Source organism: Ailuropoda melanoleuca, chromosome 12 (genome assembly GCF_002007445.2).
Source record: "Ailuropoda melanoleuca isolate Jingjing chromosome 12, ASM200744v2, whole genome shotgun sequence".
NCBI lineage: Eukaryota > Metazoa > Chordata > Mammalia > Carnivora > Ursidae > Ailuropoda > Ailuropoda melanoleuca.
The window spans coordinates 10,914,274-10,939,314 of NC_048229.1; the positions used below are offsets into that span (position 1 = coordinate 10,914,274).

The 25,041-nt window shown below is 49.4% G+C and overlaps 1 protein-coding gene across 1 annotated transcript in view; it reads right to left on the reverse strand.

Moving 5' to 3' along the window:
* The window catches only part of TBX5 (T-box transcription factor 5), a 44,605-nt gene that overhangs the window by 7,178 nt on the left and 12,386 nt on the right, over positions 1-25,041 (reverse strand). Inside the window, exons 7-8 of the mRNA XM_002925494.4 lie at positions 19,286-19,377; positions 3,642-3,868 (exon numbers count right to left, since the gene is read on the reverse strand). Coding sequence (XP_002925540.1) covers positions 3,642-3,868; positions 19,286-19,377 — 319 coding nt within the window. The remainder of the gene's footprint in view (positions 1-3,641; positions 3,869-19,285; positions 19,378-25,041) is intronic.

Below are 25,041 nucleotides of genomic sequence, written 5' to 3' on the forward strand. Positions count from 1 at the left end.
TCTCTGAGCCTCGGTTTCTGCATCTGTGGAAAGGGGGTCATTCTTCACCTTGTTATTGGCATCGGCTCCCCCGGGGCCTGATTGTACCCGCACCTGCAGCTCTTGTGCCCACCCCGGGGGCTGAGCACCATCATTTCCCGCCTCGGAGCCTGCAACAGGCTCTCGGCAGAGCTCTGCAGCCAATCCTCGCCGCCCCCCGCCCCGGTCACAGCAAAGCACCTGCTTCAAAACACAACCTCATCACGTCCCTCACAGGTCGAAACCCCTCTGACGGCTGCCCGTTGATGTTAGGATAAAATCTAAAGTCCTGGGGCCCCTGGGTGGCTCTGTCGTTTGAGTCTCTGATTCTTGGTTTTGGCTCAGGTTATGATCTCAGGGTCCTGGGATCGAGCCCCGCATCGGACTCCCTGCTCAGCATGGCGTCTGCTTGTCCTTCTCCCTCTGCTCCTACCCCTCCTTGTGCGTTCACCCTCTCTCTCTCAGTCTCTCTTATAAATAAATAATCTTTTAAAAAAAATCTAAAGTCCTTAAAATGGCTTACAAGGGCTGGCAGCGTGCTGGCTCCTGCCTTTCTCTGTGGTTCGTCTGCCTCCACTCCCCCTCACTGCGTTCCAGCCACACTGGCCCTGGGTTCGCTCCCCAGTGGGGGCCGGCTCCCCTTCTCTCTGCCTGGATCCCCACCTATCTACCCTCTTTTTCCACCCAGATCCTGCTACGCAGACCTTGGCTTAAATCCCCCCTGACTCCCCTCCCGCGTCATACCCCCACAGCACACGCAACGGCACGTTGCCTGTCTCCTTCATAGCATCAGATCACCATTTTAATCAGTTATATAACCATGAATAATTACACATCCGACCCGCTTGCAACCGTGAGCATCCTGAGAGCAGAGCGGTGGCCCCACTACCTCGCACGGAGCACTTATGTGTCAGGCGCGGTTCCAGGCACTTCGCAGGGACCCTCTCATTCCATCTCATCATGACCCTACGGGGGAGGTGCTACTGTAAGCCTCATTTTGCAGAAAAGGGAGTTGAGGCTGAGAAAGCAAGCAGCTTGCCTGTGGCCCCACTGCTGGAAAGCATCAGAGGCTGTGATGTCCTGTGGCAGACCGGCCACCAAGTCCGGCTTCCCCAGCGGCCACCTCAAGTTGACCCTGAGCTCACCTGAGGATCCCTCCAAACACCCTGTGTGTGCGGGTCATCTGCTCACGTCAACGGAGGGGTCGATCCCCTTGCATTCAGAGCCTTCTCACACCACCTTACAAGGATGCCGCTGTACATATAGGGAGCCTAAAAAAGTACCTGGATTCTTTCTAACTTCTTCCTCCCCTTCTTTCAGCCTGGCATGAATTTAATCAGCAGAACTCCCTAATTCAAACCCGGTGAGCTCTTAATCAGTACGTCTGACTCAGTCTCAAGACCGATCTCTGGTGAAAGACGGCATTTTGAGGTTGTGGCTGAGAAGCAAAGGTAATGAGGACCGTCTACAACGTGACTCGGAGCTCATGCAGAGCCTGCAGACCAGGCACGGGGTCAAATTCCCGCCTTCCGGAACCACGAACACATGATTGCACCTTTCCGAGCCTCAGTTTCCCTGTTTGTAAAGTGGGTGAATAATAGCACGTACTTTATAGTGTTGTCGAAAGGCTATGGCATAGAACCTAGGCAGGGCTTCCCTTCCATAGGACATAGACCAGAATCTTCGTGCAGGTACCTGTGCCCCAGGGGGCGTCCTTAACCCCTGCTCGTGCCTGAAGAGGCTGACATGTTTGCAGGCATCTGGGCTCCAGCCCAGACGGCCACGGCCACGCTGGGAGATGGGCCAGGGGGCCTGTTGGGGTGATATAATTGTTCAGGCCTTCGAGATCCAAGGAGCTTGGATGGGCTTCAGGTTAAGTCTGGAAACTCAGCCTCGCCCAGGTCAGCTCCCCAGCCCCAGGCTTGAACCAATGACAGCCCTTCTCCTCTTCAAAACGCGAGATCAGTAAATGTCAAAGAGTCAAACTGTGTTACTTTCCCCAAGTAACCTCAGCTCAGACAAGCCTGCCAAGGCATCCGTTTCCATCAGTTCTTGTTAGGGAGTTGATTTAGAAGAAGGAGAAGGAGGAGGAGGAGAAGGAAGGAGGAGGGAGAAATAGTTGTTCCGGATACTGGGTGTTGGACTTCCAAAGGCATCGAGATGGCCACTGAGGCTGGGAGGTATGACAGGCCACTCTTGAAGACCAAGAGCTGGGGCTGCTGGAGCAAACCAGGGACTGCCTGTTGGGTCAACCCTGTGCTAAATACGGCAAGCGCACTTTGATGACATCATCACACCGTGCCTAGGGGACAGGTCCAATCATGAGACCACATCTACAGATTAGAAAAAAATAAGGCTTAGAGCAGTTAAGGAACTTGCCCTGAATCATAAAAATCTGCAAATGGCAAAGGTGGGATTCATCCCAATTGTATGTGGTCCCTGCCCCCCACCCCATATCTGCTTTCTCGAAGCTTCACCCAGAGAAGCAGCTTCCCTTCTCTTCCCCTATGGTTGCTCATAGAGGGAGCCGTACCTGTCACTCACACAATCAGACCTAACACCTGCTGGGCACGCTCTATCAGGTGCTCTGGGGAACTCACGCACCATTTACAAGGCGAGAAACTGAGACACAGAGAGGCCAGGACAGCTGGCTGAGGCCACACAAGAAGCTGGTGGCAGAGTTGAGACTCGAGCCTGTGTCGTCTGGTGCTGTCGCCCATGCCGTCCCCACCATGCTGGTCTGCCGTTCACACAAGCAACCGTTCTATTAAGTTGAACTCAACCACACCCGCTTCGACTCTGGCTCAAAAAATGTGCCACCAGAAATTTTCTTTTGTATTATAGCCCTCGACTCAGAGGACGTAGGAAAAGTCACCCGTTTCTCATTTGGCAAAGAAAACAATGAAGGGTCTCAGAATTTAAACTAGATTTAAAGAAAAATGCAAAGGAGAGAAGATCCGTTGTGATTTTTTTCTTTTCTTTTCTTTTTTTCTTTCTTTCTTTTTTTTTTTTTTTTTGATTTTGATCTGGAAAGAGCTCAGAGTCCACCCAAGAGAAACCCTACCACATAGACCAAAGCACATCCAACCACAAGAAGGATCCCTGCAGCCTGGCTTGTGATACGACCAGAAACGCTAGAACCAGCCACACTGCTCACTCGTGGGGGTGAAAAATAAACCCTGCTTCATCCTTTTTGAGGCAATATTTTCTCTTCAGCAGCTAAAAGCACGAGGCAGCTCTAGGTTCATGAAAAGATCATCGTCGGCATGTTCTCGAGGTTGAGACATGCCAGTTGCAAAATACAGACAGAATAATATCAACTGTTAAAAGTAAAAACAGAACAATTTTTATGTGTCTCTGCACATAGGGGTGCGCGTGTGCACATGTAAATCAATTAAATAGGACTGGACGGTTCAAATAAGCTTTCCCCAAGGAAGGGGCCAGAACTGGAGGAGACGTGTCAAGGGAGGTCCTTCACTTTTACTGATAGCGTTTGAATTTTTTACAATTTCCGTGTATTTTTATACTGCTTACATTTTTTAAATAAATAAACGTAGTTATGTGTACTTTTTTTTCTTTCCCAAGGAAAGGAAGGAAAACCAGAAAGGGGTCATCACACTCACCTTTCCTCTTGGTGCAATGGTAAATCTGACCGTGCTCCTGGGGCAGTGGGTATGGGTTGGGTGGGGGCAGGAGGTCTTGGGAGGGGCCGGACACACCATTCTCGCACTGGTACTGGGACCCCAAGTTGGATGAGGCAGAGAGAGCTCGAGGCTCACTGCTGAAAGGACTGTGGTTGGAGGCTACTTTTTGTCTTACGGTGCTCCTGGGAACCACAGGATATTCTTTACTGAAAGAGAAAAGATGGGAAACAACATTGATCAGTGCCCCGATACAGATTCCCCCCACCGGCTGAAACACAGGGTCAAAGAATCCACCAGAAATGCATCGCAGAATAATAAACAAAGGAGTCTTTGCTGAGCACAGTGATCTAGTTATACCCAAGTCCATCAAATGCCACAGACACATATATCCACGCATGAACTTTTCATGCCTTATATGTTATGCGAGTAGGTTTATGAATAGTTCTATGTGTATGCCAAAAATTAAATGAGCATCCCCCATGAGGAACCCCTCTTCACATGGCATTTTGAAATATTTCAATCCAATGTATATGTCTTTGAATTCCCTAATTCAAAAGCTAGAAGAGCTGAGTGGTCACCTAGACTGAACTTCTGGGTTCCCATCTTTAAAACAGGGCTGAGGTCTTTGTCCAACATTAGTAAAGAAGTCTCTGACCACCTAGGATAGTCAGGTATGATCCTCGGTCCCCCTAATCTGAGTAGTTTGCTGCCTGTGCCTTCGAATTTCCTTTTGAGCGGCTGTACTTGTCACCACTGACATAATATTTAATTTCACCTCCATGCCTCGGTTTTCCCATCTGTGAAATAGGGCTAGTAAAAATCCCCAGTTCAAAGCGTTGCTGAGAGAAGAAATGAATTAATAGTTGTGAAAGGCTGAACACAGCAAATGCTCGACAAACAGCAAGCATCATCACTACTGCCATTGCTTTGAGAGAGTAGAAGGAGAGAGAAAGAGAGGGAAAGAGAGGAAGGAAGGGAGAAGGAAGAGCAAGGACAAAGGAAACAGAGCATGGGATCTAAGATGAGGCAGATCCAGATTCACGCCCCAACCGCATCACTTACAGCCTATGTGCCCTTTGGAGACTCAGTGGTCACACGGGTGAGCCAAGCAGAATAAAATCCAGTGACATCCTATGAAGAGCATCCTTCCAAAGGCTCAAAATGTGGTTCCTCACTCTCTTAGGATACACCGTCCACACGCCCTTGCCTTGAGCTTTCATACCAGTACTCCCACTCTCTGCCTCACGAGAGTGGGCAGACGTCAAACCCCCCCCCTGGAAGGAGGGAGGTGGGCTCAGCAGCCCTGGGAGCCCCACAAGAAGCCAGGTGGGTAGGGGAGGGTCAGAGGGGGAGTCTGCAAAAGAGCTGGGAGAAGGGGTGGCTCTAAGATCAGAGGGAGAATTGAGAGAAGCTTTTGCACGCACACGTAAGAGAATGGCCTGACCTGGAACACAGGCTCATCCACGCAGGGGAGGGGGCTGCCAACGTGTGGGGCCGGGAGAGGAAATTGCTGGCAGGAAAATCACAATGACACTGTGCAGGCTGGTGGAGGGGTGATCCAGCGCCTCCTTTCTGGCAGGCAACTGGATAGCACCCCTTTTCTTAAAAACTACGATAACATAGATGCAGCAATCCAATGACTATGCATTTTCCTAAGAAGTTATTCAAGTCAGGGGCACCTGGATGGCTCAGTCCGTGAAGCATCTGCCTTCAGCTCGGGTCATGACCCCGGGGTCCTGGGATTGAGACCCGCATCAGGCTCCCTGCTCAGTGGGAAGCCTCCTTCTCCCTCTCCCACCCCCCCTTGCTTGTGCTCCCTCTTTCGCTGTGTCTCTGTCAAATAAATAATTAAATCTTAAAAACAATAAATAAAAGGAAAGCTGCTACTTTCCAGGAAATGCCCAGTCTTCATAAAACCCCCAGAAAGAGTCCTCCAGCGCCCCCCAAGCCTGTGGCACACCCAGCCCAATGTCCTTGCCAACTCTGTGACCTCAGATAAAGCAGGTCGCCTTGCTAAGCCTTAGTTTTGCCAACTGCGAAAATGAGGAAAACACAGAGATGGCATGGAGAAACCACAGTGTTCTACCCTGAGCCTCCCCGACACCTTCCTATCCCTGGAGAACCCACTGGACCCTGATTTTTATTTAGATATTTAAGAATCCGGACATAGTGGAAAGAACAAAGGAGTTGGATTCGGGAAGATATGTGTTCTCTAAAAGATCTGCCATCTAATGCTGTGTGGCCTTGGGTGAGGCACTTAACCTTTCTGAGCCTCATGAGACTGTTGAAAGATCCCACCATATGCCCGAGAAAATACCTGGCACTTAATAGAAACTTCTGTTATGCCTTCCCAAAATGACTCATGCTTTCAGCCCGCAGAATTTCTCAGGAGGAAGCAGGGCTCCATATGCCTGTCTCCTTTACTTGGGAGGCCTTTCCTCAGGGGGAACTTAAGGGTCTAAATTTGGATTTTTAAAATGACGTCTTTATTTTCACTAATCTTGAATTGAAATTTAGCATTCCTTTCTGTTACAAATGTAGGCAACAAGCCACGGTTGTATTAGCAGCCCTAGCGACTGTCATCAACAGAAAATGAAATAATTTCATTTCCACTGCAGCTGCTGTGAATGCCTCAAGATACAATCTGTGCTTATCGCGGCTTCAGAATTACAGTCGTTTTAGACCTGCTACCGGATAAGGCATTTATAAAGCGTACGTAATTCCATAGTGCCGTTTAAAAATATGTTGATAAGTACGTTTCAGGATAATTGGTTTTCTTCTTGCAATCTACGCATTTAATCATAGTATTCTGAGAAGTGGGACCCACACGTTTCACCAGAACAGCAGAGAGGCCCATGGCACCAAACAGGCTAAGAACTCCTCCCTAGAAGCGCCTGGGTGACTCAGTCGGTGAAGCGTCTGCCTTTGGCTCGGGTCATGATCCCAGGGTCCTGGGGTCAAGCCCCACATCGGGCTCCCCGCTCAGCAGAAAGCCTGCTTCTCCATCTCCCTCTGCCTGCCGCTCCCCCTGCTTGTGCTCTGTGTATGTGTGTCAAATAAATAAATAAAAATCTTTTAAAAAAAAAACACAAAAAACAAAAAACTCCTCCCTAGAAGAAATACGTATCAGTAAATCCCCAACTTAGTTGTGACTTTTGCCAGAAACCAACTATTCTTTTACGTCTTAAGAGTCCACCTGACGTCAGGTCAGACACCAAGAACGTTACATCTAACACAGCGTGAAGGATGCTGCATTGGCCCTTTCCATCCTTTCTGTGACCCTATGAAGTTGGTACTGGTTTTGTCCCCACTTTCTGGGATGAGGCCCCCAAAGCCTATGGGCGGTCAAACAACTCGCCCATGGGCACAGAGCTAGAAAGAGACACAACCAGGATTGGAACCCAACCGTCCCCTTGCTACACCTAGACAGGCCCCTGATGATTTCCTTCCATTTTTAGGACGCAATAGACTTTTAAAGGAGCAGGGGGCTTAGGGCCCAAGATTCCTTTCCCGCTTCTCACACCCCTCCGGGGTGCAACGATACCCACCCTGGCCCCTGACTTTGTTTGTCATGTGAAAGCACATCAGAGTAGCCAGGCAGGGGACACGGAGTGTCTGCCAAGTTTCCATGAGGCTACAGAGCCCTCACGACACCCAGGGGTCCCCTGGCCGAGCCTTCCCGTGGCGTGTACCACCTCCGAGCCAAAGCTGGAGCCATCGTGAGCAGCCACACCACTCGGAATCTCCCCTGGGGCTAGAAGTCTGAAAGGAATGAAGTTAGCTTTACAGCCCTCTCTTTGTGGCTCCAGCTACGTAATGGAAAAAAAAAAAAAAAAGAGAAGAAGAAGAAAAAGAAGAAGGAAAATTATAATAATAATAAAACATTATAAAAGTTGTCAAATCTCACTGGCAAATCTATTTAGGTCTGCTTCGTTCAAGAACCAAGCTGCCAGAGCTCCAACAGGAAGGGGGAAATCTCTTTTAGTTTTTATATTCTTAATGGGGATGGTTATTTTTTTTTAATTAAAGAAAACAACTCCCCCCCCAAAAAAAAATGTTGGCTGAGGGATTTTACAAGAGAATGTATCAGTGGACTCCGTGGAATTCTCCCTTCCAACGCTGCCAAATTGCAAAATTACTCTCTGGAAAGGCCAAATCCTGCTTTTGATTACTAACACTCACAGAAGTGGGAAAGCCATATTATCCCAATAACCACTCGTCCCTCGCAGCTTGTTTTCCTCCAGGGTGCTTGAAACCTCCTCCCCACCGTCAATCACGAACACGGCTCTCTCGGTGCCTGCAATCCACGTCCCCAGGGCCCTCTGACAGGTGTCAAAACGGGAGCATGCAAGGGTGAAGGGCCTTCTCCATCAGCGTGGGAATACAGAGGCAAAGGGAAGAACACATCGCAATCGCACAAGCTGCGGGCGTTTTCACCAGGCCCCTCGATGCACCGAAGGAACACGGTCCGTGGCAACACGACCCGCTGTTGGCCGTCCTCGCAGGGGGAAGACCGACTCTCTTCCCCTGCAGCTCAAGAGCATCGGTGAGGAGCCCAGGGCACAAAGGAAGTAAAGGAAAAGCTGAAAAGCCCCTGTGTGTCTGGGAAGAGGGGCAGGAAAAAGGCCTCTTTTTTTCAGCCCACTCCTCATCCTCATCCCCCACCCCCACTCAACAACCTTGTTCTTTGGTGCCTCTTAATGCTTCACCCACCCTCCTGGTGCCTTACGCGCGTTCCCTCCTTTGATTCAGGCAACACACCCACTTCATCGGTCCAATGCGATACACTTTAGAGGTAAAGACATCGAGGCTCAGAGAGGTTGAGCAACTTGCCCCAGACTGCACAGCTAAGAAGGAGACAAGAGTCGAGCTTGGCCACAGGTCAGTGCTATTCCCAAGCCCTTGCCAGCTAACTTCTACTTGATCGTAGGAAATGGCTGCTTTCACACGGGGTGACAGAGCCACCCTGTTCTAGAAGGCAGCCTGGTGCTAATGGCTGGCCATGGGCTGCACGGGGCAATGTCAAGTTCTACTGATCAATCTGTCCGTCCTCCTGTGTGAGCCACCTTTTGTACGCCGGCTGCCCAACGGCACTGCTCTCTCTGCCCCCAGCTGGGTCCTCGCCGATGCCAGCCGGGGGCCCCCAGCACCTCGGCTCTGCCCCGGGTGTTGGAGCCCGCAGACCAGCTTCTCCCCGGCTCGGGCCCCCTCTCACGTTCTGTTCCACGTGAGCGAGTGCAGTGAATGACGCCATTGTCGCCGGGTCTGGGTTGTAAACATTACAAGGGAACACTGAAATCCGCGGCCAAACTGCATCCGTAGCCCGCCGCCAGCTAACAAACGCCCCCGAGAACGTTTTCCACTGCGGCCAACTGAATTGGTCTTTTCACGGGAGCAGGTGGCAGGGGCGCCGGGGTGCTGGGGGGGCGGCTTGCTCCAGTGCGGGCAGCCCTTCTCAAAGGTCCGGAGGGAGCAGCGCGCCAGGCAAGGCTAGCACTGCAGGATCGCCGTCCTCCCGGAGCGAATGCCTCCTCTGGCCAGCACCCTGATCTGCGATTAAAATTCAGAAAGGGGCCCCACAATCCCACAAGAGCTCTCATGACTTATTAACGTTCTAATATGCTTGGGGGACATTATTCTGATTTAACCAGCGGGGACGCGCGGGCGGGACAGAGCTCACGACAAGTCATAGTCGCTGTCTCCCCCATGCCTACAAAGTGCTTTAGGGCCGTACTATTACTCAGTTCACACCAGCCGGCAAAGCTGGAGAAGGGCATGGTGAGAACGGGGCGCACAGAGAAGCCGCACACTTTTCCCCACGCTGATCCCAGCAGGGCTGGAGGATGCAAGGGGCTCCAAGAAATTCCAAGATGACTCCCTCTCTCACCTTGAGCACCCCCCACGTACGGCAACTTTGGTTTGAGAACCCGGGGCTCCCTTGTTCAATCTCTAGGTAATTTACTATCAGGGTGCTCGTATCAAGTTGGGGCTCTTAAGTCAGGCTGCGTGGACGTGCCTCACTTCGGTACCTGGCCTCAAACCAGAAGGTTCCACCTTTCCCTGAGCCCGTCTTCCGTCTGTAAAATGGGAATGCTAAGACTCCTGCCTGTCGGGATTGTAAAATATTACCATGCAGGGAAAGGCTTGGCGTATATTTGGGACACGTGGCTCAATATACACCAGCTTACAAACCGCACAGGATTCTATTCTGAAGGAAATGTTCTTACCTTGCAAAGGCTCTAAATGCCCCCCCTGCCACCAAATAGCAGATATTTAGAACTTGCTGGCTTTTCTAGGGAGAGGTCCAGACTCATATCACTTACTCAAAGGAAGTCTGTGGTTCCAAAAAAGCTTTTGAGCAACACTACAGAGGCAGGGATCGCGGAGAAAGCCCTGGGTAGTTGCATGGACCACGGATGACGTCAGCCTTTGCCTCAGTCTCTTCACGCACAGAATGGGAATCACAAGGCCCACGTCACACGTCCTAGTTGTGAGCCCCCGAAGCAAGAGCCAGGATGTGACGCTATGGATAGGAACGCGACATTTCGGTTCCGTCTCCTAAAACTAGCAACTTTAACAAGTCTAACCCCGCCTTTGTCTCAGTAGTTTGCTTTTTGCTTGTTGGTTTGTTTTAATGATTTTGGAGGGAGGATGCGAAGGTGGGGAGAGGACTTTCTGAGGTTCGGCCTGGGTCTTTCTGGAAGCCAGAAAACTGGAAAGGCCCGGAATAACGGATCTTTCTCAAGCTGCCTCCCATACTGAAGGGGATGGTCTTGAGGCCTTGGTTCTGAGAGGCATCCCCTGGGGGCTTCTAGGTCATGCAGAAGGAAGTCAAGCAGCTCCCAGTGACCTTTAGCTCAAATGACGACATTGGTGGGGTCACCCTAAAGCCACTGCTTCTGTAGGAATGCTAAGCGGCCTGTGCGCTAACATAAAAATCTGTCTCTCCCCCTAAAAACAAGCACACACATCTATGAGGGAGTGGGTCTCCCGGGAAACAAGCTTCTAATGTGAGAACATTACTGGGACGGGGTGGCTGAGATACAGGGCTGAGGGTAGGGACGGGTAGAGAGACAGGAGTGGGTTCAAGCTTGGCTGTAGAGTGCATTGCATCTGGGGAATTAAAAAAAAAAAAGCTGAATCCTGTGAAATCGGTAAAAGGGATTAAGCACAGAAGTAGTTTGATGAGCGCTGAGCAATGTAAAAAAGTGTTAAATCATGCTACAGGACCCCTGAAACTAATAGAACACTGTACGTTAATTATCCTTCACTTTCAAAAAGAAAGAATTTCTGCAAAGAAAAAAAAATACCAAGGTGCCTGGGTGGCTCAGTGAGTTGGGCGTCTGACTCTTGAGGTCGGCTCAGGTCACGATCTCGGGGTCGTGGGATCGAGCCTGGCATGGGGCTCCCCGCTTAACATGGAGTCTGCTTGTCCCTCTTCTGTTCCTCCCCCCACTCACTCACTCTCTCTCTCCCTCAAATAAACAAATAAATAAAATCTTTAAAAATAAAAAAGGAAAAAGAAAAAAATACTGACTCCTAAGCCCACTCCCACCTCAAGAGTTTGATGCCATTGTTCTGTGGTACAGCCTGGACTTGAGGCTCTTTTAAAGCTCCCCAGGAAGGGGCGCCTGGGTGGCACAGCGGTTAAGCGTCTGCCTTCGGCTCAGGGCGTGATCCCGGCGTTATGGGATTGAGCCCCACATCAGGCTCCTCTGCTATGAGCCTGCTTCTTCCTCTCCCACTCCCCCTGCTTGTGTTCCCTCTCTCGCTGGCTGTCTCTATCTCTGTCGAATAAATAAAAATAAAATATTTAAAAAAAAAAAAGCTCCCCAGGAGAAAAAAGCCTTATGTAAAAGAGAACTCACTGTAAGAATCCATTTACACAAAATTCTGAGCAGACAAAACTAACTTACAGTTTAAAAAAAAAAAGCTGAAACACGACTTGCTTCTGGTGGGGAGGTGGAGGCAGGAATTAACTGGGGTGGGGCATGAGGGAAATGTCTGGGGTGAGGGAATGTTCTATATTACCACAGGGGCTTGGGTTTCATAGGAATGTGCATTTGTCAAAAAGTGAACAGTGCGCTTAAGATTTGTGCAGTTCACTGTACGTAATTTTACCTAAAATAGAGATTTGTGAGCAAAAATTGAATCTTAGTTAATGACATGCATGCAGAAGTACAGAGGAGTGGAATGTATTCATGTCTGCCACTCAGTATGGAAGACATAAAAAAATAAGATGAATGGATAGATGGATGGATTGTGAGTGTCTGGATGGATGGACAGACAAATGGATGGATGGGTCAGTGGATGGATGGATGGACTGGTGGATGGATGAATGGATGGATGGATGGATTGGTGGATGGATGGACAGGTGGATGGATGAATGGATAGGTGGATGGATGGATGGATGGATGTATGGATGGACAGGTGGATGTATGGATGGACAGGTGGATGGATGGATGGATGGATGGATGGATGGACGGATGGATGGATGGACTGGTGGATGGATGGACGGGTGGATGGATGGATGGACGGGTGGATGGATGGATGGATGGGTGGATGGATGGACGGGTGGATGTATGGATGGATGGATGGATGGATGGATGGATGGATGGATGGATGGCAGGGCAAATATATAGCAAAATATTAACTGCAGGAGCTAAGCAGTGGGTATGTGGGTGCTCACTGTACAATTCTTCCGTATTTTCTATATGTCTCACCCTTTTCATAATAAAACATTGGGGAACACTGCAGGTACTTCTCATGTTCAGCCAAAGTTGAGCACTTAGAGCAAAGGGTTCTTTTTTATAAAACAATCCAGCACATGGGATCTATTTCCAGATCTGTTTCACACATTTACCCAAATGCCCCTGCTTGTTCTGCAGAGCCAAGGGACTACGCAGGTGCAAACAGGGGTCCCCTCCATCAGAAAACCTGTCAAAGGGCAGTTTCTGAGCCCTCCCTAGAGCCACTGACTCAGAACGTCCGAGGATGAAACCCAGAAATCTGCTTTTCTTAATAAGCTCCCCCCACCCCTGGGTAATTTCGATGTTTGCCAAAAGTCTGAGAAACACTGCTTCCATGTGAATGAGTGATTTGCCCACAGACACTGGCCTGAAGAGCAGGTACGATGGGGCAGAGGGTGGGGGAGGAGAGGGTGGGGACAGTGCTGCAGATGAACGGGAAGAGGTCGGGGCGGGGGATAGGGGGCTGTTCTGAGCATCCGTGTCCTCAACGGACAACCACGAGCCAACGTGGGACCCCTTGGGACAAACCCCAATCTCACAACTCAGGCCGGCTTGGCTTCCCAAACACAATCCCCTCTTGTTTTCCATAAATTCACACTTCTCTGGGGGAAGCCGTGTGGCTAGCCAAAAGTACGGCAAGAAGTAGGGAGTTAATGCCATCTCCAGAATGTTGTCTTGGAAATCACTCCTCATTAACCGGGCATTCCGATTACCTCTCACCGCAAGCGTGGGAATACAAGAGTGCTAAGTCCTTTGAAAAGTGACCATTTGAGGTTAAGGAGCTGAACATTAATTTAAAATCAGGAAGCCAGGCCTGGAGAAGGAGGGAAGGTGCCAATAAAAGGCTTTTAACCTTTTAGGGGCCCCAGACCCCTGAATCCCTTCAAATGGTTTGAAATTTTTGTCTATTTATACCTTGTGAGATTTTCAGACAGTCCCTGGCTTTCATTGGATTTTCAAAAGGGACCCTGATTGAGAACCCAGCCCTGGAGGAAGAGGGCAGTAAAAGCAGATTCTCTCCACGCTGAAGAAACCAAGCTGTAGCCAGGCCTCTGCACCTTGACCAGCTGTGCGGCCCTGGGCACGTCACCCTGGCCTTTGGCTCCCCGAGGGCACGGACCCGTCTCAACGCCTAACATCAACCCGGCATCAGTCTGGGCCCGATACTGGGCCCGGTGCTTTCGCGCGTGTGGGGGTGGTGTTAAAACACAGAGACACGCTCTTTGACTCTCCTTCTGTCTAGAGGAGGGATCCCTGCCTCTGGAATCGGGGCGCCCCCTCAGTGAGTCCTGTTCTACCAACAGAAAGCAACAGAAGGGACACTACATTTTTCAAGGCCTGCTGAACAGAGCCTCGCGGCTTCCTCCTGGCGATCTCAGGGGCAGCCAGCAGCCGTGGAAGGAGTCTGACCCCCCCCGGGGCCGCCGTGTTGGACAGGCCTGGGGTACATGCTCCAGGGGACAGCCCCGCTGAGATCCCAGCCGAAAGCCAGCACTGACTGTGGATTACGGCAGCGAGCCCTCCCACACGTCCGGCCTGGTGCCTTCGGCTACCTGCCCCCCCAGCCAACACCTGACAGCGGGCAAGAACAGCCCGGATGAGCCCTTTCCAAGCTCCTGACCCGCAAAGCATGAACAAAATAAAGGTGCTTCTCCGTTACCTCTTGCATACAGTGGCGACAAGCAATGCCTGGACTTTTCACCATCAGTAATACTGACAAGCATTACCGAGCGAAGGCTAGCAGATTGCACCTGGGTGAGATTCGGGGCGCTCGGACGGCCTCCGAGGGCCTCATGAAGGACTGAGGTCGCCTGCACTTCTGGGTCCCTTTAGCAGGCGGTGGAGGCACACAGGGTAAGTGGTCTCTAGAGCTTTGGCTGTCCAGGATTTACTGTCACACACAGAGAGAGGATGGCCTAGCTTGCGGCCCAGGGCTTCCTAGCCAGGCCCAGGGAAGCCCGAGAGCAATCTGTCATTCTCAACCTGGTGCAGTAGTCATCACCTCATTCCACCCGTGCACCAGCCCTGGAGGTAAGTTCTAGAACTACTCCCCATTTTACAGATGAGGAGGTAGAGGTTTGGGGGAGTCGGGGGAGCCCAACTCTGGAGCCTTCCACCAGTGGACCTGTTCCTCTGGGTCCTGATTCGCCTTTGCAGCCTCAAGACCTGGCACCGCGTGAACACTTCATAAATGCGTTCCCCGAAGAGCAAATCGACAAATCACGCACTAGCGAAATGAGGGACTCTCCTGTCCTCAGTTTCTCCTTCTGCAAAACTGGAAGAGATGCTGTCTCCTGCAGGCCCTTCTGTCTCCAGAATGCCATGTTCTCCGAGCAACCCCCCCCCATACCACCACATCACCTGCCACCCCAGCGGGCTTTCGGAGAGCTTCAGAATGTGACCCCTACTCCAGACCCCAAGACTTGTAGATCCCTGCCCAATTCTACCCTGACCCAACTCAGAAAACCCTTCTTCCCGATACACACAAATCCCAATCTTCCCACAAGGCTTCGCTCCCACCCTCTCCTCCCCTCCTTCCTCCATCTCCCCTCCCCCTTCATCCCCATCCTACCCCCAGGGGCCCTAGCCTTGGCCCCCAGCACCCTTGACCCCTAGGAAGTTCCCAACTTGCCTGAAAACATCTTAAAGACTGAAGCAAAGGTCAAAGAAAGCAACGTTCCACGAAAAACCAGGGCCTAAGTCATTTTAAGCAGCAGGAAAGCTCCCCCACCTTTCTTGTTAGGATGAGCATTTAGGGGTATTTTCCAAATTTCTCTCATTTGCATATCACCTTGACAAGTTCACCAAACCTTTATAGCAGTTCTACTCTTATTTAATTAATATTTTCCCTTAAATAATCAGCCTTACCTCTCCCCCCTCCCTCCCTCCCTCTCCCCTTCCTTCTTTAGAACTCAGTCTCATTCCCAGCAATACTGTCTATAAAATCACCCTCACGTGCCAGTGTCTGTACACCTTCTAAAGCTATCCTATCTGTCACCGGGGTAGAGGTCCTACAATTTGGGAAATACTGGCTTTTTAGGGGAACATGTTTTCTTAAGCCGCAGATTAACCTTTTGCAATAACCTTGGCACATATTCTAATCGGTCAGCTACAGACAGGATTTTAAAATAATTTGATCTTCTTCTCTGTGCTTTATCCAAAGCTCGCCCATTTTTATAATAAGCAGTTCTTGTTTCTGTAACCAGAGCCCATAAATGAACAGTGGAAAAATAACTAAGACACCATCTGCATTTTCCAAAGGCAGAGAGCGGGGCTCGGGGAGATAGCAGGGCGAGCGCCCAGACATTTGCCAAGCTAATCCAGACGTTATTTATGTGGGCGAACCATGGGTCCGTGTCCGGCCTTCTTCCCTTCTTCCAACTGTTGGAATTAGAGGAAATGTCATTCCTCCTGCTTTTTCCCCCCCGCGGGCCAGCTGTCACCGGGTGTGTGGGGGACAGGAAACAGGATTACAAGATGAACAGGGAGCCTGCCGTTCCAGCCTGGCCGTTATCACGGCCGACGCTGGACAGCCATCTTCCCCACTTGTCACTGGGAGTTGGGACGACAGCCCAAAATAAATGCCAAACGAGGGCAAGATTGGGAGTAACAGGGAGTCTTCCCCCAAATCAGATACCTTATATCGTGCATGGACTAGGAACCAGGCACCCTATAGACATTTTCTCATATAATTCTTATAAGAACTCTGGAAAGTGGAGGCTGTCATTTATGCCCATTCTACAGATGAAGATACTGAGGCTCTAGGAAGTTAAAGTCACTTGCCCAAGGTCACATGCTGGTAAATGCTGAGCAAGGATGGAACCCAGGTTTGTCTGAGTCCCAAAGCCTTCTGTTGGAGCCACTCTGCCTTACTCTGTCTCCTTCCCAGGGGCCACGTGCACAGGACTAGCAGATGACCCTGTCCGTGCTCCCAGCCCAGTCAGTGCTTAGGTCAGCCCTCTGGCTCCCCAACGCAACTGCTAACATGGCCACAGAGACACACGTGGTTCTTAGGCTGCGGGTTTTGACCCAACATGTCAATTACGGAGTGCCTACTGACTACCTGCCACACTCTCTTGCCTTTTTCTGCAAGTGCTTACCCAAACAGGATACCTAGATGACCCCTCAGCCAGTCTGCACAGTCGGGACAGCCAATTCAGACCAAAGTACAGTCATCCGCCTAAATACCTAACCGGCAGTGTTTAGAACTTACGGGGAGAGTCCCCGGGGTCCTGACATTTCAGTTCTCAGACACCTGCACTCCCCCACCTATCTCTCCTCCGTGTCTATCATCTATCCCATCAGCTTCCAACATGCAGGGCCTGGGCCTGACACAGGAAAGCAGCAAGGAGTGCTGGGGATAGACATCCACAGTCTGTGGCCAGGGGACGCTTCTTGGAGGAAGGGACAGCTCCAAGGACACCTAGTGATGGGCAGGAGATGGCTGAGTGAGGAGGAGGGGAGAAAGCCCGAGGCAGACCAGACATGCTGTTCCAAGGGCCAAAAATGGTGGGAAGGATACAGGCGGGGAGTGGCCCCTTCAGTGTGATGGAGACAGAGAGAGGTGGGGGATAAAGCAAAGGGGAGTGGCCGGGTCAGACGGGAAAGGCATGGCCCACCACGGGAAGGAGTTTGGACCTTACACTGAGAGCAACAAGAAGCCTGGGCGTGTCCTACACTGTGGAGTAACCTTGTCTGACCGGTGTGTTTTACCAAGATGTCTCTGGCAACTGCCTGGAGAAGGTCCTGGAAGGGTCTAAGTAATTCAGGCGGCTGTGGCAGGCAAGAATATGGGGACAGCCTGGCAGGAGAAAGGGGGTGAATTCAGACATATGTTAGGAAGGCAGAATCAACAGGACCTGATGACTGTTACAACACCTCAAATCCATGATCTCATCTGCTCTTGACCTTGTGGGAAGGAGGGAAAACCCTTGGTTTGCAGGTTGGAACGGGGATGACTTGCCTTCAGTCCCTGCCTGCACGGCCTCGACCCTCACCCGCAGGATGGAGGTGAGACTCTGTCAAAGCCTAAAATCCCTTAGTGACAACTAGCAGTCAGAAGGGCACGGGAATATGACCTTCACGGCCATGCCAGCTCGGCACTGTGAGCCCAGGGCTGCAAACAGGTTGACCCCTCCCCCGCCCCGACCAGCTTTCCGATACCTGTTGTCAACTTTTCCACTGACCCTAGACTCAATCCAACTCCAATTTCAAAATGCAGACATTGAAAAAGCCAATTGCTATTTTTTAACAATAATAATTTAAGAACTTGGTTCTTTGAGCCACAAAAAGCATCTTATTAATCTGTGATGGGGAAGAAAACCGATTATAAATACAGAAAAGCAGATGAGTGGGGCAGAGATGTGCACCCCTAAAGGTCACAATGCATTTCTTTTTTAAAAGCATGCAAAATTTGAGATGCCTGGGTGGCTCAGTTGGTTAAGCGTCTGCCTTCGGCTCAGGTCATGATCCCAGGGTCCTGGGATCGAGTGCCGCATGGGGCTTCTTGCTCTGCGGGGAGCCAGCTTCTCTCTGCTTGTGTGCTCTCTCTCTCTCTCTCCCCCCCCTCACTCTGTCAAATACATAAAATCTTTTTTAAGTGCTTCTAGGGGCGCCTGGGTGGCTCAGTCCTTAAGCGTCTGCCTTCGGCTCAGGGTGTGATCCCGGCGTTCTGGGATCGAGCCCCACATCAGGCTCCTCCACTGGGAGCCTGCTTCTTCCTCTCCCAACTCCCCCTGCTTGTGTTCCCTTTCTCGCTGGCTGTCTCTCTCTCTGTCAAATAAACAAATAAAATCTTAAAAAAAAAAAGTGCTTCTAAAAAACAATAATAAATGAAAATAAATAAAAGCACACAAAATTAGATTGGGGAAGCCCATTCACTAAACACAATTTCCATGGCATGAATTTCCAAACCAGTGTGAAAACGACAATACTGTGGCTTTTCTCTGTTTCTCTCTTAGATCCCTTATCTTTCTTTGAATGGGTATGTCCATCTGCCTGACTCACCCTTCTCATGTCTTCCAGAAAGGATAAAGAAAAGCTTCCTATGTGACCTCATTTTATTTTGAAACACTAAACCCACCAAAGGGGGGGAGGGGAACACTTTCTTGGTCAAAGGAATCAAGATGTATTTCTAATTCTCTTGCCATATGGTAAGCTATTTTGGAAGCATATCAAGAGGTAGAGAGAATGTTCGACAACATTGGCAGTGCTCGTGCAATCCTTTCAAGTCAGACCAAATTCCCACTATGTGCATTTGCTACAGACCCTTCTATTCATCATATCAGCGACTGTGACCACAGGATATGTAAAAATACCGAGCAATTTTTATCACCAGCTTCCAATCCCCCGGTGCCCTGGACCACCACGTGGTGTCAAATTTGTCTGCATTTCACCCCCAGGAAATCGAGTCATTAACTTCCCTTTCATTTACCAAGAGCTGTTGCCAAAAAGAAAATCATTCATCGGCTGTGACTTATGGGAAGAAAGAGAGAAAGGACTGATTTCACGAGAAGGAGAGAGAAGGCAAAGAAAAGGGAAAGTTGGGAGCTTTTGTTGCCCTGGGCAGATGGAGAACGCCATGCTCCCTGGTGCCTTCTCCCCGCTCCCATCCCCAGAGGACACATTCCCCCCCCACCACCACTGCCCAGGGCTGTCCCACCGAGTAAACCATGTGTGAGCATGTGGGGGTTATCAGATGGTGGGACTAAAGGTGGCTATCTCTCCTTTTCCTCAGTGGCCAACAGGCCTGGGCCTCTGCAGGCAGGAAGGCTGGAGGAGGGAGGCGCTGGGCTGCTGCTGGCTTTTCTGGGTTCCTGGGAGATATTGCGGGGGGACGTGGAGAGAAGGGAGCCCAGCACTCCACCTTCTTACCTTTGCATTCTTGACATTCTGTGCAGTTCCATGTCATCGCTGCCCCGGAATCCTTTGGCAAAGGGATTATTCTCAATCTTTAATTGGGTGATCTGCGGGAAGGAGAGAGACCGAGAGAGTTGGTTTTCACTTGATGGCTGGAAACGCAGCCTCTGGCGACCAAAAGAAGCAAATTAAGCCAGTCACGTCAGTGGGACCCACCACTTCATTCAGAGAGGAGGCTTTGAAAAATGCCCTAGATCAGACCGCATTTAAAAGGGGAAAAAAACCTGGTTTCGGTTTGCCCGTTAATTGGAGTCATACTCTGCATCACGCCAGCTGGATTGGTTTGTTTTTTAATCCTAGCATGTTGTGTTTCAAACACAATCGAGGCCTCAGCGCTTGGCGCCCCCCACCCCCTCGGAAAGTTAGGCACGGTGACGTGGGGTTGCTCGCCCTGCAGCGTGGGGACCGCCATTTGGAGAAACGTGGTTGCTTTCAGAATTCTGCTGTGCCTCATGCCTTGTTCATTTCAGTGTCACAAAGTTAGCTGGCACAGGTGGGAGATGGCGCCGAATTAAATAAACACCCACAGAGAGAATTGTGACATGCACGATAGTGGTCTCTCAGCTCCAGAGCCCTTCAGTTTGCTAGAGAAAGAAGAGAGAGCCCTCTTCTTGAACATGTTTGTTGCCATGCACAAAACTTAGCAACAGAACGGGATCTTGGGTTCAATGGTCAGAATGTTCATGGACACCATCAACACATGGTCTATAAGCGTGAGCGTAGACTCGCAGATCCTTTTATTATATGATAGTATATAATATAAATTATTTATATGTATAATATAAAGTCATATCTATAATAATCATATCTACCAGTACACTGGTCTCTGCGCAGTATTTTGATTTAAATCTAACCACTTTCGCCTTACATGTATTTTATTAAAAAATAGGATATCACATCTCTCTACCTCAAACTAGAATCATGAGCTATTCAATAAAAGGAAAACTATTGTATCAAATTCTCGCAACTAATGAAGCATCAAACTTTGCACCGGAATCCGGGGATGTACTGTATGGTAACTAACATAATATAATAAAAAAAAATTCTCTCTACTGGCCCCCGCAGAAAGTTCTAAACCCAAGGCCTGCCCTCACTTTGTTGCAAGGGGGAACGAGACACTTTTAGAGACATATTTGACACACACTGGTGTGTGTCTGATAGAATAGAAAGATAATCGAAAGGAGACAATTTTCTGTGATCCCATCATACGCAAGTACCTACAAAAACCACCCCAGCTACCCCCAGTAGTCGAGTTCCAGACTTTGAGAAACTGAGCAAATTTCTTTGAGAAACCAGGAGTCCTAACAACTGAATGCACCCATAATTCATCCATCTGGGGGCAGGCATTCGGGTATGTTCTCTTTTCCAGAAGAGATGGCCTTATAAGGTTTCCTTCTAACTCCAAGACTCTATAATGAACATGAGATTAATAGATTACACACGTGTATGTGTGTGTGCATGCACTAAAAAATACACATAAAATTAATGTTTTAAAAATAGGTTCTATGATTCCAACCATACAATGTTTGGGAAAAGGCAAAACTATAGAGACAGTAAAAAGGGATCAGTGGTTGCCAGAGGCTGGGCGGGGAGGAAGGGGTGCATAGGCAGAGCACAGAGGACTTTAAGGAAAACTCTTCTGTATGATAATGTAATGGTCGATACGCGTCCATAATTATGGACACCCACAGAATCGAGGACCCCAAGAGTGAGCTCTCATGTAGATTCTGGGTGATAACGATGTCTCAGTGTAGGTTCATTGATTGTAATAAATGCCCCCCTCCGGAGGGCGATGTTGATGGTGGGGGAGCCTTTGTGGAAGACAGAGGGACAGGGGGTCTAAGAGAACTCTCTGTACTTTTCCACTTAACCTTGCTGTCGCCCTAAAACTACTCTAAAAAAATAAGACCTATTTTAAAACTTTTAAAATAGGTGTGGGTCTTATGTGCAACTCATTCCCTCCTGCCTCTTTTTTTTAAAGAAACTGGACCCATTCCTGCAACTCTCTGATTTTGACTTGACCCTTCCGAATGAGTTGAAAGTCTGTAAAAACCTCTTAGGAAAACAGTCTTTAAAATGTACACTCCCGAATCCACTTCTGTTTTGAGTCCAACGGCCCATCACCTAGTGGAGCTTTCTTTCCCACTCAGGCTTTGTCATTAAAAAAAAAAAAAAAAAGTGCAACCCAATTGACCACAAATCATGCTTTTCTTTAAAGGTGGGGGGTGGGGAGAGATTTGCAAAACTTGAAGTAAAAATCAGATCATTCAAAAAGGGGTGGAGGGAATCCTCGCTGCACTCCCTGTGAGTTTTGTAGGCAACACGGGTGTGGTATCTGGGCTGAATTAATGCCTAGTCCATGATGTCACTGTTCCACCAAGAGCTCAGGACAAACAATTACCATGAGGGGAAAAAAAAAAAAAAAGGAGGCGAGGTGGGTTTTGGTATTTTTCTTTCTTTCTTTCTTTTTTTTTTTTTTTAAGATTTATTTATTTATTTGACAGAGAGACTGCCAGCGAGAGAGGGAGCACAAGCAGGGGGAGTGGGAGAGGGAGAAGCAGGCTCCCAGCGGAGGAGCCTGATGTGGGGCTGGATCGCAGAACGCGGGGATCACGCCCCGAGCCTAAGGCAGATGCTTAACGACTGCGCCACCCAGGCGCCCCAAGGGTTTTGGTATTTTTATCAGCAAAAACCTTTTGCTCGAAACTATTCCTTGCACCTCAAACAGGTCCTACTACTACCTAATGTCTGAGCTGCCGAAACAGGATTGCACGGGACAAGCACAGTTTGCGACATAGACACTGAGGCATGTTGATCTTACGTATGTCTCATTCGTAGACTGAGTACATATATAAGGATTATTCCCGTTGAGAAAATAGGAGCAGGTGAAAATGTCCGCCTGATTCCCTGCAACCCTGGCTCTGGAATCCCCTTCTGGACACGCCGCACGTTGGCTCGCTCACTCACGGGCACATGACACGCTCGGGTGTCTGAGTTCTACTAAAAGGCTCTACTGAAACTGACTTGCACTCGTCACACGAACGAACGTACTCCCTCCAAGATCAGCATAAAACCGGATATCCGGGGGAGGGTGGGGGGGCAGGGGCTAAAACAAATATAAATACCAGCTCCCACCAGTGAGACAGAGGTTGTAAAAATTAATGAGAATAATTGTTGTGAATTCTTGCTTTTGAAAAAAAAAAAAAACCCTCACGAGAGCCAAAAATCTTAATTATGTCTCTCTATTAGGGGTTCATTTCCTGGTCCCAACCAGAAAGCTCATACCTCATAAATACAGACTCCTTACACAATGATTTAAGCAGGAGGAAAAATGCCTTTTTAATGGCAAAGTAAGTTAATATCGGGGGAGAGACATGCTTGCATACACAGCCATTGTTGCAAGAGCAGAGAAATGAAATGCCCACGTGACCTTTTTTTAACACCTAAATATTTCTAGGGCTTGTTCTGGGCGCTGCTGACAGCCTCAGTGAAAACCTTACAAAAACGTGTTTCACAGAGCAAACGGCATTGCTGCGGAAGAGTCAAGTTTTTTAAATATCTTTTTCAAGCTGTCAGCCATCTGGGGAAATAACTCCTAAATCCAGCTCGGGATCACAGCTGGGCTGAGGAAACACGTCGTGTCATTAGGAGCCCCGTGGCGGAGGGGTGCAGGACCCCAGCCTAACACATGAAGCCCGCCACGTACCTGCCTCCACCTGGCCTACGGGCATCCGAGCAGAAAAAGAGCATTCTGAAGGCATCGGGCCCTTTACACCAAAAATGAGTGTCCCAAGTTGTCCTGGCAATTTAATCCCATGCATTGCAGTTCTGTCCTCGCTCGTGCATCCAAAGCACCACGAGAGGCAAAGAGTCCTTGAATTGATGGCATGTTCAGGGGGTGAACGAACTCACCCACAAAGACCGACACTTGTAGATGTCTATCAAACATGGTAAGAAGAACTTAGGCCTTCTGATTCCCAAGTAATCAGGGAAGGCAAAGAGTTTCCCAGGGCCTGCGTTTTGGATGGAGTTGTCCTGTTATAAGCGGATCGGTTGGGCCGTCAATCAACGGCATCATCATTCACCCTCCATGTGGGAATGTGTGTCATGCTTGGCGTTCCGCATTGCCCAAGGATTACCTCGTTTAGTCCTCACGATGACCAACACACACAATTCTTGTATCATCCCCATTTAACAGATGAGGAAAACTGAGGCCAGTAACTTGCCCAAGCCAAATGGATTTAAACCCAGGACTCTGCCTCCAGAGTCCCACCTGAACCCTAGGCCAGGGTGAGTAAGAGTGCGGGTGGCTTCTGCCCACGACATCAAGGGTTACAACACCTCGCCCAGGTGGGACAATAAAGGGACCAGACAGAGTCCACAAACCACACTCAGCTTGGCCTGAGTAATTAAGTCACACGTCCTATATCCACGCAAGGAACGCCTACAGGGGCCCTGGACGGGGCTGGAAAAACGTATTGCTTTAGACGACCTCCTGACAGAGAACATAGGTGCCTTTGGTATTTCACAACTAAAACATGGGGTGGGGGGAAGACTGATGGAAAGTTGTCTCCTATGAAATCCCTCTTCCGGATGTCAGGCTGGCTAAAAAAACCTTTATGGCCCAAGCAATCAAAAACAAAACAAGGGGCGCCTGGGTGGCACAGCGGTTAAGCGTCTGCCTTCAGCTCAGGGCGTGATCCCGGCGTTATGGGATCGAGCCCCACATCAGACTCCTCCGCTATGAGCCTGCTTCTTCCTCTCCCACTCCCCCTGCTTGTTCCCTCTCTCGCTGGTTGTCTCTATCTCTGTCGAATAAATAAATTTAAAAAAAAAAACAAAACAAAACAATACCCAAATTCCCATCTGTGAGCCCTTTGTGTGGTCATCAGACACATGTCTATCCAGATGCGGGTTCGGAGACACACATTTTTGGACCCATGAGCGTTTAGACACACAATCCCCTAGATTGTGCTCAAATCTCACACGTACACACCCCATTGGGCAGACACTCCTTCAAGTGCATGGATCTCTAAATATATTCATTGGGGAGGACATGTTTTCTAAAAAAAATACAAATATGGGGGAGTGGGGTATATTCACGAGTGGTCGCAATGATGGCTTCATGGCTACATACATGTCAAACTCGTTAAATTGTATACTTCAAATACTGCAGCATATCGGATGACAGTTATGCCTCAAAAAGCAAGAAAGATAGAAAGAAAAAAAAGAGAAAGAAAAGAAAGAGGGACGCCTGGGTGGCTCAGTTGGTTGGGCAGCTGCCTTTGGTTCAGGTCATGCATGATCCCAGGGTCCTGGGATCAGATCGAGTCCCACCTCGGGCTCCTTGCTCAGCAGGGAGCCTGCTTCTCCCCCTGCCTGCTGCTCCCCCTGCTTGTGTGCTCGCTTGCTCTCTCTGACAAACAAATAAATAAAATATTTTTTATAAAAAAGCAAAGAAAGAGAGAGAGAGAGTACAGGCTTTCTCAGATCTAGCCTTGCCTGATGGACCTTAAGACCATAACTACAGAGAGCTTAGGGATTTCCCTCAAAGGACCCGAGCACTCACATCTTTCTTTAGCAGGTCCCTTTCATGAATCTACCATTTCCTGTCCTTTCTGTGTGTGTCTGGGCTTTCTTAGTTGAAAAGAAAGAAAAAAAAAAGAAAATCTGATATATCTTTGGATGCTTTGTCAGGTCTACGTGTGTGT